The sequence below is a fragment of the Drosophila subpulchrella genome, chromosome X, assembly GCF_014743375.2.
Source record: "Drosophila subpulchrella strain 33 F10 #4 breed RU33 chromosome X, RU_Dsub_v1.1 Primary Assembly, whole genome shotgun sequence".
NCBI lineage: Eukaryota > Metazoa > Arthropoda > Insecta > Diptera > Drosophilidae > Drosophila > Drosophila subpulchrella.
Genome location: NC_050613.1, coordinates 20,770,881 through 20,786,218, shown reverse-complemented (window position 1 = coordinate 20,786,218; position 15,338 = coordinate 20,770,881). Strand labels below are relative to the sequence as shown.

General features: G+C 42.4%; 1 protein-coding gene across 5 annotated transcripts in view; it reads left to right on the top strand.

The window, feature by feature from the left end:
• LOC119556150 (tyrosine-protein phosphatase corkscrew) overlaps positions 1 to 15,338 on the top strand; it is a 23,545-nt gene extending 8,207 nt beyond the window's left edge. The window contains exons 1-9 of one of the 5 annotated variants that reach the window (XM_037868048.1): positions 2,236 to 3,388; positions 8,557 to 8,719; positions 9,444 to 9,623; positions 9,687 to 9,804; positions 10,349 to 11,289; positions 11,367 to 11,457; positions 11,534 to 11,723; positions 11,788 to 12,290; positions 12,371 to 15,338. In XM_037868048.1, coding sequence (XP_037723976.1) covers positions 2,736 to 3,388; positions 8,557 to 8,719; positions 9,444 to 9,623; positions 9,687 to 9,804; positions 10,349 to 11,289; positions 11,367 to 11,457; positions 11,534 to 11,723; positions 11,788 to 12,290; positions 12,371 to 12,468 — 2,937 coding nt within the window. In that variant the 5' untranslated portion in view covers positions 2,236 to 2,735 and the 3' untranslated portion in view covers positions 12,469 to 15,338. Of the gene's footprint in view, positions 1 to 2,234; positions 3,389 to 8,383; positions 8,487 to 8,556; positions 8,720 to 9,443; positions 9,624 to 9,686; positions 9,805 to 10,348; positions 11,290 to 11,366; positions 11,458 to 11,533; positions 11,724 to 11,787 lie in introns of those variants that run through there. The other 4 variants (XM_037868051.1, XM_037868047.1, XM_037868052.1 and 1 more) reach the window with 4 other exon arrangements.

The window sequence follows — 15,338 nt, the reverse complement described above, 5'->3', positions numbered from 1 at the left end:
CTGTTGATTTTCGGCTGATTTAGTGCGAACACGTCCGTAGATCAGTCCTTGCAACGACACACAATCGATTGGCTAACCCATTTCGGGGGATTGTCGGTTTGCCACGCTTTACCTACGGTTAAGGCCTTAGCTCACCGACTCGGCTGCCATTCCGGGATCTTAAATCCGAAACCGAATCCGAACCCGAACCCAAAAAACCGAATTAGAATGGCGAACAATTAATGGACGGCTCGTAAGTTGTGTGCCTGGCATATAAACTACCAAAATACCCCTTCCCCGCCGATAAAACAACAACTTATTAACAATAAATTATGTTTATTTCTGGCTCACTCCCCATCGAACCCGCAAATGGTTTTGGCTGTGCCCAAATGCGGTCTGGGTCCCCAGCAACGATTTCGGGATAGCCAAGGTCGCGGAGCATGGAACTTCTAGGACTGTTTGTCGGCACAGATCAAGTTTATTTCTGGGTTGGGCACCCACTATTGTTTCGGCTACGCCATAGCTTGTAATCTTTCCATAGATAATGTAAACAAGTTGGAAAATGCGAAAAGCATAAACATATAGTATTCAAAGATCAAAGCAGGTCGAAATTTCAAGTTTATCAAAATGGTACAGTTGGGATGGGATAGAATCTAACATAAATTGCTCAAAATAACATTCTAAAACCAAAATAATTTTAATTTTCTCTTTTTTTTTACTTTCACTGCAAGTTCTCCATTGCAATGACTAATATATTCTCAACTGACAATCACCCGTGTGTGGTTTCCATCGGATCTGGTCCACCTGGCTTGAGGCATCCTGTTTGCATTGATGCATGCAAATCTACATGGGTTTCCCCACTTCGATTATGCTTTGCATTTTCAATTTGTATCGAATTTGTATTTTTTGAGAAATTTTCAATTGATTGAACTTTGAGTGCGGTTTTCGAATCAAGTTCTATTTGTGCGTTTCAGCGAAAAACCAATGACGAAATGTTGAAAAAACTAAAATAAACAATTTGTCATCGGGGGGGGTGGGTGGTTGATAGTTAAGTGTTGCTAAGATCGCAGTTCGCAGGCAGTCGCACGTCTGCCACTTTTGATGTGCTGGCCAAAAAAAAAAACCGATATTCTGCGCACGTTCGCTCCTCTGACGTCTGCGCCTGCGCTGTAAGAGAGCTTTTGAGTTACGAGCCTCTAGCTCCCACCTCCCATCTGCCCACCACCTCCCGCTTTGGCCACCCAACTCCTTGCCTAGATGGCCGCCACAATTGTTGCTGTGAGGTTTCAGTTTCATTTCCGGTGGCAGGCAACGGACGGCGCTTAAAGCGCGTTTTATATTTGCTTTTTTCTTACAAGCACCAGCAACACACACTCATATCACGAAATGACCATTTTCGGATTGGAATTAATTTTCTGTGTTTGCTTTTCGAAATGTATATGATTCGGATTCTGATTGCGATGAAATCAGTGATTCATCCAGGAGTACAGTCATTACTCGTATGCATAGAGGAAGGCGGATCAATACGGATAGGTGTTAGCTTGGCACTATCACTTAATTGAAAAGTTAGTGTCGCTAAAGTGCACTTTCTAAAAAAAAACGTTCAAGTGGCTTTCAAACTGTGACTACATATGCATAAGTGGCGCCCAACGAGGGGCCCAAGCAGTTTGAAGACCTGCAAACAGGAGTCAACGGAAAGCAGTGCACACACCCACTGCCAATCAAAGTCTCGCGAAACGTCTTTCGTTTCGTAACGTATTTTTTTTTAAAAACATTATTATTGTTGTGACTTCTGGCTCGCTGACAGTAAATAAAGCCCAAATACAGAAGCCCCCCTCCCGACCAACGAGCTCGGCAGTAAGGGTTAACCAGAGCGGCTGCTGGACTTTAAAAACAAAAAGCGCCGTCCGCAGCCAGACAAGATTCAGATTCATTCATACCCCAGCGCTTAGAACACCACCAGCTCCCGCGGAGCGATATACCCACTGAGAGAGCGGAAGAATCGTATCAGAAAGAGAGAGCCGCGCTGAGACAACGTCAAGAATACGAATCCCAATCTGGATCCGAGGCAAAAAGCTTCAGACCCGGCAGCAGGCGCTTCATTCTCGAGTTGCGGTCCAACGGGTTAGCAGCTCAGCCCAGCTTAGCGCGCAAGCAGTCGCCGTTTGTCGATCAGTCGTCGATCGTCGGCAAGCAGTTCATTTCGAGTTGATTTTTTTTTCCAAGTGGTTTAGTATTTTAAATTCTCTGTTCACAAAAGCAAGCCGCGCCAAATTATGCCTTCGGCCACATTTGTCCTGGAGCATTTGATGGCGGCACAAGTGCGTCTGAACGAGCAAGCCGCATCTCCCGAAGAGGTCAAAACCAGCACTACAACCACCTCAACCACCGTGGCTAAAACCATTAAAGTCAAGTCGTATGAGAAGAAACTGTTGCTGGCTCTCAAAAAAATTGTGCAATAATAAACAACACTCTATTTGACAACTTTATAGACATTTCACCTTAATCGAGCTGACTAAGATCAATAAAAAAAAAAGAAGGCAAAACAGCAAAAACAAAACAAACAGCGGCAAGAAAAAACAAGAATTCTAGTTTTTGTGTGTTTCGGTGTGTGTGCATGTGGGCAAGTTGTTACATAAAAACAAAAAGTAATATAAAAAGCCCAACCAAGACGCATTTTTCCGCAGTGGAATACTACCCATTTAAGCCGTTTTTTTTTTTTTGGTTTGGAGTGTGAGAAAACGAGAGTGAAGAAAATGCTGTTCAACAAATGCCTGGAAAAGTTGTCCAGCTCGCTGGGCAATGTGGTCAATCACAAGCTACAAGAGAAACAAGTCTACAACAATAATAATAATAATAATAATAATAATAATAACAACAATACTATTAGTATAAACAACAATGCTTATAATAAGCAGCGAAACTTTGAGTACGAAAGGGCTATTCAGGCGCACTACGGAAGTAAGGGAAGGCGATCGGAGGAGCGTGAAAGGAGCGGCAAGTTCAAGGTCGGCAAGAGTCTGAAGTCGAAGGTTACGCCACCGGAGACCCCTGAAGTTGTCCCGGAGTCGGCCTGCAAGAAGTGCATGACCCACGATGAGCTGGCACAGATCATCAAAGGCGTCGCAGCCAAGAGAACGGGCCAAAGTTCCCAGGAAAATCGCCTCCAGCGACGACGTCGTCCCCTGTCCGCCCAACCATCTGCCAATGCCTCCGCCTCCACGTCCACGGAATCCCTGCACCGCCTCACTCCCAGCCCCCAGGCCACCGCCTATGCCTCATACCCGGCCACGCCCACCTCCTGGACGGCCACCCCGCCCCAATTCCCAGCCGCCTTCGGCGGAGCCAGCTGCTCTAACAGCACTCTATCGCTTTTGGCCACCATGCGCGTTCAGCTCTATGGTTACACGTAAGTTCTGGGGTCTCCCACGAAAATAATAATCAAATCGGGCTAGCAAAAAAAAATCATCAAAATTTAGCGTAATTAACTGATTTGGGGCGCGTGCGAAATTAAATGTTAATTGTTATCAATGTGCGAACTAGTAATTTGTTAGGTTGCGAAATGAATGATACCCAGCAAAACGGTTGTCATTAATCAAAATCTAGTGAAAATTCTTTAAAGTTTTAGAGGTTTCTTAGAGTTAATACCGGATAATAATACCGAAATACTAATAATAAACTATAAACTTACATTATTGTGACAAAGGGACAATGATCTAATTATTTTGTGTATAGGATCTTTAGGATTTTCTACTCTACCATTTAAAAACATTTTAGAAAAAGGAAATCTTATCTAGTCAAGAACCAAATTGCTCCGTTAGTCAGACAAATCAAATATAATCATCATCCCATCCAAACTGTTTGTCAGTCACATGTCGCGTAGAGTAGCAAACGATTCGGGAGAAGTCTGGAGCCAATCTGCTGCCCATTAGCATTAACCCTAATAAGGCAGGCAATCACAGGCAGTTGACGCCGAAACAAAAAGCAAAACAACAGCACAACACAAATTGTCATGTGTTCAAAATTGCCACGCAAAATGAGTAAATATTTACGCAAAGCATTCGACAACAAAAACAAGCAATCGTGCGGATGAAAAAAAGTCGTAAATTGACGTTCTAATGTATGAATGAATGTCCACCGGAGTGAAGGGAATGGTTGTGGGAATGAAAATAGATATGAAAGATCAGATCGGCACTCAAATATGGTATATCCATCCACCCCCTCTAACACAATTAACCCATTGTCAAGTCAAACATTTCGATATTGATTTTAGCATTTAGAGCTGAAGATTGAGTTGTGGGTGAGGGCAATGGGCAATGGGTAATGGGTTCCCAAGAGGAACTACGCACTTGTTGAACCATGGAGAGTTCGTTGAAATACTCACTGCGGACTTTGTATCTGCCAGATCGAAATTATCTCTTCACTCTCCTTTAGAATGTTTACCCATGTCTCAGTGTCTGTCGTCCGTCGTCCACATTCCCCAAATATTCCATCCAATGCAATACCATACCATACCATACCATACCATACCACACCATCCCACTCCCTATCCGATCTCAGTGTTTATCTCAGCGGCTTGTGCCATGTGCCTCTGTCTGTTTGTTTGTTTGTGTGGGCTGTCCCCGTCTTGAAAGTCTCGATTCGCACATTTCCCCAAAATATTTGCTTATATCTTTGTACAATACATATCTATCTGCTGGAGTATCATGTCCCATAAATTATCTTTGACTTTTAGTTGAGCTTAAATTGGTATTATAGTCAGTTTCGATTGGTTATTTATGTTGATGGGAATTGATTAATTAGATGTGAATGTGTTGATTGGCTTGTTGGGTTGATCTATGGGAGTTTTGCCCTCTGGCGATAATATTTAATTGGGTTCTAATTTATGCTAAGCTCTTTAGACATTTTACTTATCCAAAGGCATTCATTTGGTATTTTGCAGAAGTATTATGGAACTTGATGAATCTTCTATCTTAGTATCTTTAAATTATCACGTTATCACTTTCCCCTTCAATAGGTAAAAAAGAAATGGGGAAAGCTCCCCATTCTGCCCCATATCAACCTTTCCCTTAAATAGCAAATGGATCAATATATAAACTTTCCATGTTTTTGTTTTTCTTTTTCGTTATACGATTTATGAAAATGCATTTCTCGTAATGGCTGTCGAGCGCTGCCTTCTGTTTTGCATATTTCCGTTTTTTCCATTGCACAACCGTGTGCCGCTGCCGCTGATCAAATAAAAACGCTTTAATTTGTGCAAATTCATGCAGCCGGCCGACTACAAGATGCTCTTAGTGGAAATACCCAACTGCAAGGGGGAAAAACTTCACGGAAAGTTTACCGTTCTACCCCAATCTTTCCTCTTGTAGAGTGGAACATCTCCAACTTGTATTTTTCCCCCAGCAGTGAGGGGAAAAAAAAGGGTTTTAAACCTAAAATGTAACTTTGTTAAGAATTTGTTAATAAAATCGATAAAAATCGATCATAATCTATGCTGATGTTTTGAATAGGCTGTACTTGATTGGACTGCTTGAATCCTTAACTACACTCACTGCTTCTGAGTGGGTGGTTAGGGTATGTACAAGCAGTTCATTCCGAGTTGAAAAGTTAATTAAATGAAGGCCTCGGCTCTCCGATTCCGGAACCCCCCCCCCCCCCTTTCATAACCCCCATAACACTCGTTTCGCTGCCGCCTTTCCAGGTGCGTTGGCACACAAAAAAATAAATAAACCTGTGACAAACGAAACGATTAAAAACACTCCGAGATTCAGACATGTATATTCCGATATTATTGTGTACAAATAAGTTGCACATATTCGTGAGTGCATGTAAATCTGTTTGTTGACCTTAGGCGGCGCTTTCATGAATGGCGCGCAGCTTCAGCTTCATCATCCTTCGTATGTAAATATATAACATTCATGCATTCTGCTGTAAGTGTAACTGTAAATGATGCAAAATGTTGTGAAATTTTCACTGACGTACTCCGCATTGGAGGTATTACTTCTGTTGATATTTTCGTCGACTGCGATTAAAACTCGGCCCGAATTAAATCAACGAGAGGGGGAGGGAGAGCGATCAGTAAGAGTAATTTGTGTTGTGTTGTATTATCGTCACAGTGCTAAAATTAAAGATCAACAGCGAAATATGGGTGGAGACAAAGTTTGGCAGTGTGGCACAAAGGATATGAGAGATATGATCGATGTGGGGTGCGATAATTGTTAAGTTCAACTCGATTTCACGGGGTCAGACGCCAGAGGGCGATGCGTCCCCGAATTTGAGCAATCTGTCTACTCGATGGTCGCAAATAAACGATCGGCTAAACAATACGCAAAAGTGCTAATAGATGTGGTCCGAAAACTGTGAATTGTCTTATGCAAATATCGCGAGAACCTTTCCACACAAATATGTGTATTTGTATGTATGTTGAATCATCCCAAAGAATGCGCAGTTCGTAAATACTGGTCATGATCTGGTAAAACGGAAATAGCTTCTTTCTCAAACAAGACTGCATTTTATTTACACTTCTCTTAAAAATAAAAGTAGATGAAGTTTGAAGAACCTCTTGTTTGATGCCATTTTAACTGAAGTACAGTTGCCTCTGGCAAGCAGTTCACAACCTATCGATATATTGCAAGCAGTTCAAGCGAGTAATAGATTTTTTAACTTCCGTTTTGCTAAAAATAAATTCATAAAACTCATTCTTATCACTACCAACCGATCGGGTTCGGGCCACCTTGAATCTGTAACAGGCTGACAAAACAGAGCGAGGAGGCTAGAACGAGATGGCGAATAAGGAGAGAGAGGGAGACGGACGGACAGACAGACAGCATTGAAATACACGATTGTGTGTGGCTCTAATGTAATGTTAATTGTTTCTACATGAATTTCTATTAATAGCCACAGTCTCACACGGAAGATGAATTGAGTTAGCTGACTAAAATCAATCATAGGTACAGAAAATATTTTTCATAAATATCATAATCACAAGTTATATGTCTTATGTTATATGGTGTTCTATTGATTGCTATCTATGTAACAATATACAGAATGTGATATCTTAAAATAAGATACTCAAACAAATTCTTATCGAAATGACACAACTTTTGTTTTCTGTGTAGGGGGATATCCGGGGGATATGCTGTCGCATACATTATACATGAGTTTTTAGTGTCTCCCTGCCACCACCCATATTCTCGCGTTCTCGATGACATATTTTATGATATCTATGACCCCAGGGCACTGAATTGAAACCGGCTTAAGGACAACCCAATGTTGTCAATTGTTGTCTAGATTTTGCTCGAATTCTCCGTATCTTCTTTTTGTTTGATTGGTGGCGACGAACTTTAAAGCGGGCTAAAAGATGGACAAGTCAACGGCAGCACATGGTCGATAATAGCATTCAAAGCAAGTTTTTTAAGTTAGTGTTATTTATGCAAAATAGTAGGAGGTAGGCAAGGCAAAGCAAAACAAAACCAATGAACTGTAAGCCAACAGTGGAGAGGAGGTGTGCATATCGTACTTCTACTAGAAATAAATTCTAAATTAATTTTTTTTCCTTACATTGAATAATTTGTTCAACCCCCTTATATATTATCTAATTTAGTGCACTGCTTTTTCGAGCCCCTTTTTAATTTGAACTTTTTTCAGGGTGCCGTGCCAAGCAGTTAAAACCGCAGTAATTCTCAGTTTTAAGCTTAATTTAGCCGCCTTTTTTCTATGTCACATCGCAAAATAGTATTTCAATTGCAATTGCCATGGCGATGGCAATCTCAAGTCTGTCAAGTCGAGTAAGCTGAGCAGGCCAGACGGGTCGACTTATAAGTCCCGGGCCTCAAGTATCTGGCTTCGATTCAACTTGCGCTTTTCCACACGGCGTATGCGTGTTTTTGCCACCATTGCTGTTGTTATTGCCATTGTCGCCTTGCATTTGGCTGTTTTCTTCCAAGTTTTGCTGGTGTGTGCTTTAGCACATATATTTCTTACAGTAGGACCTCGTTAAAGCAATACATTGAGACTTTAAAATATTGCAAATGAATTTTTAAAAAATGTTTTTAGTGGCTAGGGCAATTATTTGTAGGTTTTAGTACTTGTAACGCTAGGATATATCCAAATAAATAAACAATGGGACAAAAAAATGCTGTATTTGCTACAGTAAAACATCTTAAAACCAATACTTAAAAGCTTAAAAATATTTCTTTTAAATATTATTAAACGGTGACAAGTGTTCACCCACACACAGTCATGACTGTACTCATATTCGATTTGTATTTGCGCTGCCTGGTTCCTACTCGTATTTGTTGTTGCTTTGTTATTGGTATTGCGGTTGCTGTTGTTGCCATTTTAGCTGCTTTTGTTTTTGTTGCTTTTATTGGCACTAGTATTTTGCGCTTTTGTGCGCTTCTCGTATAGTTTGTAATTGCATTTTGAGCGCTCACGTAGTCGCTGGTCGAGCACCCAGTCAGTCAGTCAGTCAATAGCTCACTAAGTCCATCGATCGGAAGATATATGTAGATATATATATATATATATTTGTACCCGAACTCTATCCTAAAATTCATATCGCTTATCCCTTTGCAGATGGTTTCATGGCAATCTTTCCGGCAAGGAAGCGGAAAAATTGATCCTGGAGCGAGGCAAGAATGGTTCCTTTCTCGTCCGTGAATCTCAGAGCAAGCCCGGCGATTTCGTCCTCTCCGTGCGGACGGACGACAAAGTAACGCATGTCATGATTCGATGGCAGGTATGTTGAATATGTTATGTACCCACTGAACTAACCAGATATAACCATAACCATCCCCCATTCCCATCCCCAATCCCCTCCAACCAAGTTCCCTGCAAAATGCAAATGCAAATCGATGGCAGTATAGCCAGCAACAAAGTCGTACTACCCATAAAGTTCCTCATCGCTCGACCTTGGCTCTATAGTCGAGTCATATGTATGTGCATTTATTAACAGTGCCTGTGGCTAAAACTCTACTGTGTTGCCTCTATAAGTTGAATATTTCATCACATTTCGCGGAAAATAGGTTTTAAGTGCTCTAAAATTAAGTAAAATCTATTTTCCCATACAATGTTTTAAAATTTTCTTGGGCTAATTAGCAAAATTTATCGAGTGCATACTGTATAAATTCAATTGCTTGCAAGCACTGCTTGCAGCAGGAGCTCCAACCGGATCAAGCAGTGCAGTTCCAGTTCCAACGTAATTCCCCCAAAACTATTTATTCCACTTTTACTATAACTTTAGCCGTGTGCACGGTTTTTGCGGTTTGCGGTTTGTGGTTGCAATTATGCCATTTACACGTCTAGCTGGCCTTTTTCCCCATTTGACATTGCAGTCACGTTTTCGATTTATTAGCTAATCTGTTGAACCCCCCCACATTTGCATTAACCCTATTACTATGTGCCCAGTAAACATACGAATATGTAGTACCAATTGTCAAACGAACTCCCCTCCCCGTTTGCAGGACAAGAAGTACGATGTAGGCGGCGGCGAATCATTTGCCACCCTGTCGGAACTGATCGATCACTACAAGCGTAATCCCATGGTGGAGACGTGTGGAACGGTGGTGCATCTGCGGCAGCCCTTCAATGCCACACGAATCACGGCGGCCGGAATCAATGCCCGGGTGGAACAGCTGGTCAAGGTGAAATCACAAGCTAGAACTAAACACTGCTGGGTGTACTAATATCGAGGTTTACGATTCCAGGGAGGCTTCTGGGAGGAGTTCGAATCGCTGCAGCAGGACAGTCGTGATACCTTTTCGCGCAACGAGGGCTACAAGCAGGAGAACCGCCTTAAGAACCGCTACCGGAACATATTGCCCTGTGAGTATGAAATACACTGACCTCTAGAGATCATCGTTCTTCACCCAATGAGGGATATCTTTTATAATAAGTTACATATTCAAGATTTGTGACTTGTTTTGATGTATATCCCTCAAGGATGTTATATAAATGTTTAAAATAATTGATAGATTGGTAGATAATAGGATATATTAGGAATTATACTGATCTCTGAGGATCATCCTCCTTCACCCAGTAAGGATTATCATTGGATTGTCCTTATAGTTAACATAATCAAGTTTGTATTCCTCAGAATGTTATATAAATGTTTCATAATTGATTCTTAGATAAGATATATAGTTATAAATAAATATTATAAATATCTTTCTAAATATCCGTTATCTGTACTATCACAATCTATGTATTATGTTGTATTCCTCAGGATGTTATATAAATGTTTCATAATTGATTCGTAGATAAATAAATAATATAAATATCCATCTAAATACCCGATATCTGTACTATCACTATCTATGTACCCAATTAATTCAAATTCCTAACTCATTTCCCCATTTTCCATCCCCAGACGACCACACGCGCGTCAAGCTGCTGGACGTGGAGCACAACGTGCCCGGGGCGGAGTACATCAATGCCAACTACATACGCCTGCCCACCGACGGCGACCTGTACAACATGAGCAGCTCGTCGGAGAGCCTGAACAGCTCGGTGCCCTCGTGCCCCGCCTGCACGGCGGCCCAGACGCAACGGAACTGCTCCAACTGCCAGCTGCTGAACAAGACGTGTGTCCAGTGTGCCGTAAAGAGCGCCACGCTTCCATACAGCAATTGTGCCACCTGCAGCCGCAAGTCAGACTCGCTGAGCAAGCACAAGCGCAGCGAGTCCTCGGCCTCGTCCTCGCCCTCCTCCGGCTCCTCTGGATCCTCGGGAGCCAGCGTCAATGGACCCGGCACACCCACCAATCTCACGGGCAGCACAGCCAGCTGTCTGGCCGGATTGCTGAAGAAGCACTCGAGCGACTCGTCATCCTATGGATCGGGTTCCGGATCGGGTGCTGGTTTCATGTCGATGGCAGAACGGGAGCGGGAAAGGGAACGCGAGATGTTCAAGACGTACATAGCCACCCAGGGCTGCCTGCTCACACCGCAGGTGAACACGGTGACGGACTTCTGGAATATGGTGTGGCAGGAGAACACGCGGGTGATTGTCATGACCACCAAGGAGTACGAGCGGCTCAAGGAGAAGTGCGCCCGCTACTGGCCGGACGAGGGCAGAACTGAGCAGTTCGGCCATGCGCGGATACAGTGCGTCTCGGAGAACTCGACGAGTGATTACACACTGCGCGAGTTTCTTGTCTCGTGGCGGGAGCAGCCGGCGCGACGGATCTACCACTACCACTTCCAGGTGTGGCCGGATCACGGAGTGCCCGCCGATCCTGGCTGTGTGCTCAATTTCCTGCAGGACGTCAACACGCGACAGAGTCACCTGGCCCAGGCGGGCGAGAAACCGGTAAGTTGGCTTGGATTGGATGATAGTAGTGGGGTGATTGATTGTAACCGAATATCTATCCTCAACCATTTTTTTAGGGTCCCATATGCGTACACTGCTCGGCGGGCATCGGACGCACTGGCACTTTTATAGTGATCGACATGATCCTCGATCAGATTGTCCGCAATGGTAGGCTTTGGTTCATAACAAATGGCCTTTACAAGTACTTCAATTAAAATCAATCTCCTTGCTTGTTTCTCCACAGGATTGGATACCGAAATCGACATTCAGCGCACCATCCAGATGGTCCGATCGCAGCGTTCCGGTCTCGTGCAAACGGAGGCGCAGTACAAGTTCGTTTACTATGCGGTGCAGCACTACATCCAGACCCTGATCGCCCGCAAGCGTGCCGAGGAGCAGAGCCTGCAGGTTGGCCGGGAGTACACCAATATAAAGTGAGTTTGAGTCTTGGATTCCACAGACTGTCAATGCTAATAATGGCTATTTTTGCTATCCAAGGTACACGGGCGAAATTGGCAACGATTCACAAAGATCTCCATTACCACCAGCAATTTCTAGCATAAGTTTAGTACCTAGTAAGACGCCATTAACGCCGCCGTCAACGGATTCGGGCATTGGGATGGGCCTGGGCATGGTCGTGGGCATGGGGATGGGCATGGGAGTTGGCAACAAGCATGCTTCGAAGCAGCAGCCGCCATTGCCGGTGGTTAGTTGCAGCAGCAATAACAATAACAATGGCAGCAATAGCTGCAGCAACGGCAGCAGCATCAGCAGCAATAGCTTCAGCAACAGCAGCAGCAGCAACAGTAGCAGCAACGGCAGCAGCAGCAACGGCAACATCAATGCCCTGCAAGGCGGCGGTATCGGCTTGGGGCTGCGCAAGTCGAACTTTTACAGCGACTCGCTGAAGCAGCAACAGCAACAGCAGCAGCAGCAGCAGCAGCAACAACTGCAGCAACAACAGCAGCGGGAGGAGCAGGCGACTGCTCCGGCGGGAGCAGGTAAGATGCAGCAGCCGGCGCCGCCGTTGCGACCGCGTCCTGGCATACTCAAGTTGCTCACCAGTCCCGTCATCTTTCAGCAAAATACAAAAACATTCCCAAAGACATGACCGGCCTGCGAGCGCCGAGCCATGCGCCTGCGTTGCCGCCGCCGCCGACACCGCCGCGCAAAACATGACAAATGAATTTCTAAGTCGCGACGCCCCTTGACACGCTCCCCCCCCCTCGCCCCTCGCCCCCTTGACACCCCGAAACCGCCCCACACGCACACAGACCACAAGTGGATTTCATTTTTAAAGTCACCCTGCTGCCCCAAAAAAAAACCCTTTATACCCTTGACTATGTTTTACTGTTGTACCAAGTTCTACGTTTTATCATATATTTTTTTTTTTTGTAATTTTGTAATTGTAATCTATATACTTTTTGTAATTGTAATTGTGTAATGCTTAGTTGTATGTTATTGTCTCGCTTTATGTTGTAAGTGTTCCCTGCACACGCAAAGCAGCAACCCCACCACCCCAAAAAAAAGAAACCCCACACCCCAAGCATATTTATGTAGTAGTTTTTTAAGAGTCCCCCAACCGGAAGTTAAAGATACAATCTGGGCGGAACTGCAGCAGATCCGCCAAAAAAAGAAAAAAACATTTTTAAGCAGAATCGCAAAAATTATTTGGTTCCGTTTCCGGTTCCATAGCAATTGAATTTGGCGGAATCAGAAAACAATTTTAATGGGTTTGCGCTGGTTTTAAACCGCCAAAGATTGCCACTTTCGAATTTTAAGAACTTAAATCTATAGTTTTTCTTTTTTTTTTAAATAACTTAGTTTCCAATTTAAGAACCAAAAATGTTGAGTTAGAAAACCATTAGAAACCATTTGAATTTCTTTGTTAGAAGAAATCATTAATTTAAACTTATAATTTCAAAGTTAGAAAACTTTGATTTCCAAGAAAAAACAAAATATTAAGTCTAAATCCGACAAATTCAATTTGAAACGGAAACGGAAACGGGTAACCGGTTGGAGTGCAAATCAAGTTTTTAGTGTTGTAAGTGTTGACAAAATCGAAAGAAGAGGAGTTAGAGGAGTAACTAAAGCAGTAAGCACGTAACGATAATGATACAAAAAAGCGTTGATTGTGATTCGAGTGACAGCGAGATAAGAACAGAAACAGAAACAGTAACAGAAGCGGATGAGAACAGTGACAAACGAGATCAGAATGAGATCAGAACAGAACATCAGAGACGCCAATCGAACAGATGAGAACAGATTAGAAGTAAAATGAAAAAAAAAAAGCTAAGAAGCGCTTGAGCGTGTCGTCCCTAGGATAAGATAACTAAGATTACAGTTCGACAGATCCAGATCCAGATAGAGATCGAGATCTACCATATATCTCTAGCAGCCAATCTCTGATTTCCCCTTCCCTCGATTTTCCCCTTTAATTTAGTGATTGTATGTGTATGCTCTTAATTGTATATTGATGATTATTTATAAAAAATTTGCCCATTGTGTTACATTTGAAATGATCGAAGAGAATTGTATTTAGAATTTTATAACTTTAGAAATTATACATTAATTGTGTGTCTGTGTCTCTCTATTCCTTTCTCTCTACCCCAGTCTCAGTCTCCCCTTCTCTGTCTCTCTCTCTAACTCTCTCTGTGTATGCACGAGTGTTTTCTTTTTTGACTAAGTTTATTATTTCTAACGCTGAAGCGTAATCAAACTATATATGCAATATTTAAGCACAGTACCTTGGGCGCTGCAAAACAACAAAAAAATAAATAAATATAAATCCATCAGCTAAATCAAAAATATACAATATACAGGAAGGAGTAACTCAATATCAGCAGCTGCAAATTTAAAACCATTTAGATTGTTGTGCAAATCTAAGTAATACCTATATTTAAAATACACTATTATTTTATCTTATTTTACCTTATGCTTTTGTAAGTGCTTTAAATTGTTATTCATCTTGATCTTGCAAAAAAAAAAAAAAAAAAAACAAAACAAAACTGAAAAACGAATACAAAACTAAAAAACAACACAAATTATATTTGTATTTATACATAAAAAATAAAACATTTTACATGCGATACACGAAAAGAAGCACATTATATTTTATTTTATTTGCATGTTTGTTGAACGCTTTAGCATTTTTGGTTCTCAACTTGCGTTATATTACAATAGATCCTCAACGAACTGAAAACAATAAACCCAACACTTAGGAACTTAGCCTTATATATCGAATTGCCTCGACCAAGACGGAAAATTGAATCACAGAAGGCAGATGTGGGAGTCGTCGTGTCCCGTGTCCCGAAAAATAAGTAATCATGTGTTCGCCCCCCACCACCCACTCGAATCTGAACCAACCCCTGACCTTCCACGATCCACCCACCATCTGAGCACTAGCGGGTGACCCCGACCCAGACGACGATTGTGTATGTAAGTGCGTGATCTAGTACTTTATATAGTTAGCCTATAATACGATAATTCAAATGGAATATGTCGAAGCTTGGCTTTGACTGGGCGGCAACATAGTGGCCCCCAAAAACGAAGGTGAATCTGTATGTGAGTCCCGCTGGGGATACGACTTGTTTTGATCTTGAAATGGGGGACATTTCAAAAACACACCACCACTATTCTCGTGTTGAATTTTTCTATAGCATGTAGACAGAGGTGGAAATCGGAAATCGAATTTGGATATGGACAATGGAGCGAGAGCAGGAGCAGCCAGCGGAGGGAGAGAAGAATGCCAAAGCACAAAGCCAACACGCAACAAAACACCAATAGGCCTCATCGAAGACATCTGACCACAATACATTTAAAACAACGATGTTAAGATCAATAAGAATGAACTGAAATCAAAATATCGACGTGACTATTCAAGAGGGATTCAAGGAGAACCAAACACCAAGAAAAAAAAAAAAAAAAACAAAATACCAAGAGCAAAGAAACGCTTTAAACTTAATTAATTCTAAATATGTATCTAGGCGATATAGAAATGTAAACCATACACCAAATAACCATAGTAGAAGGAAAACACCAAGAAACAA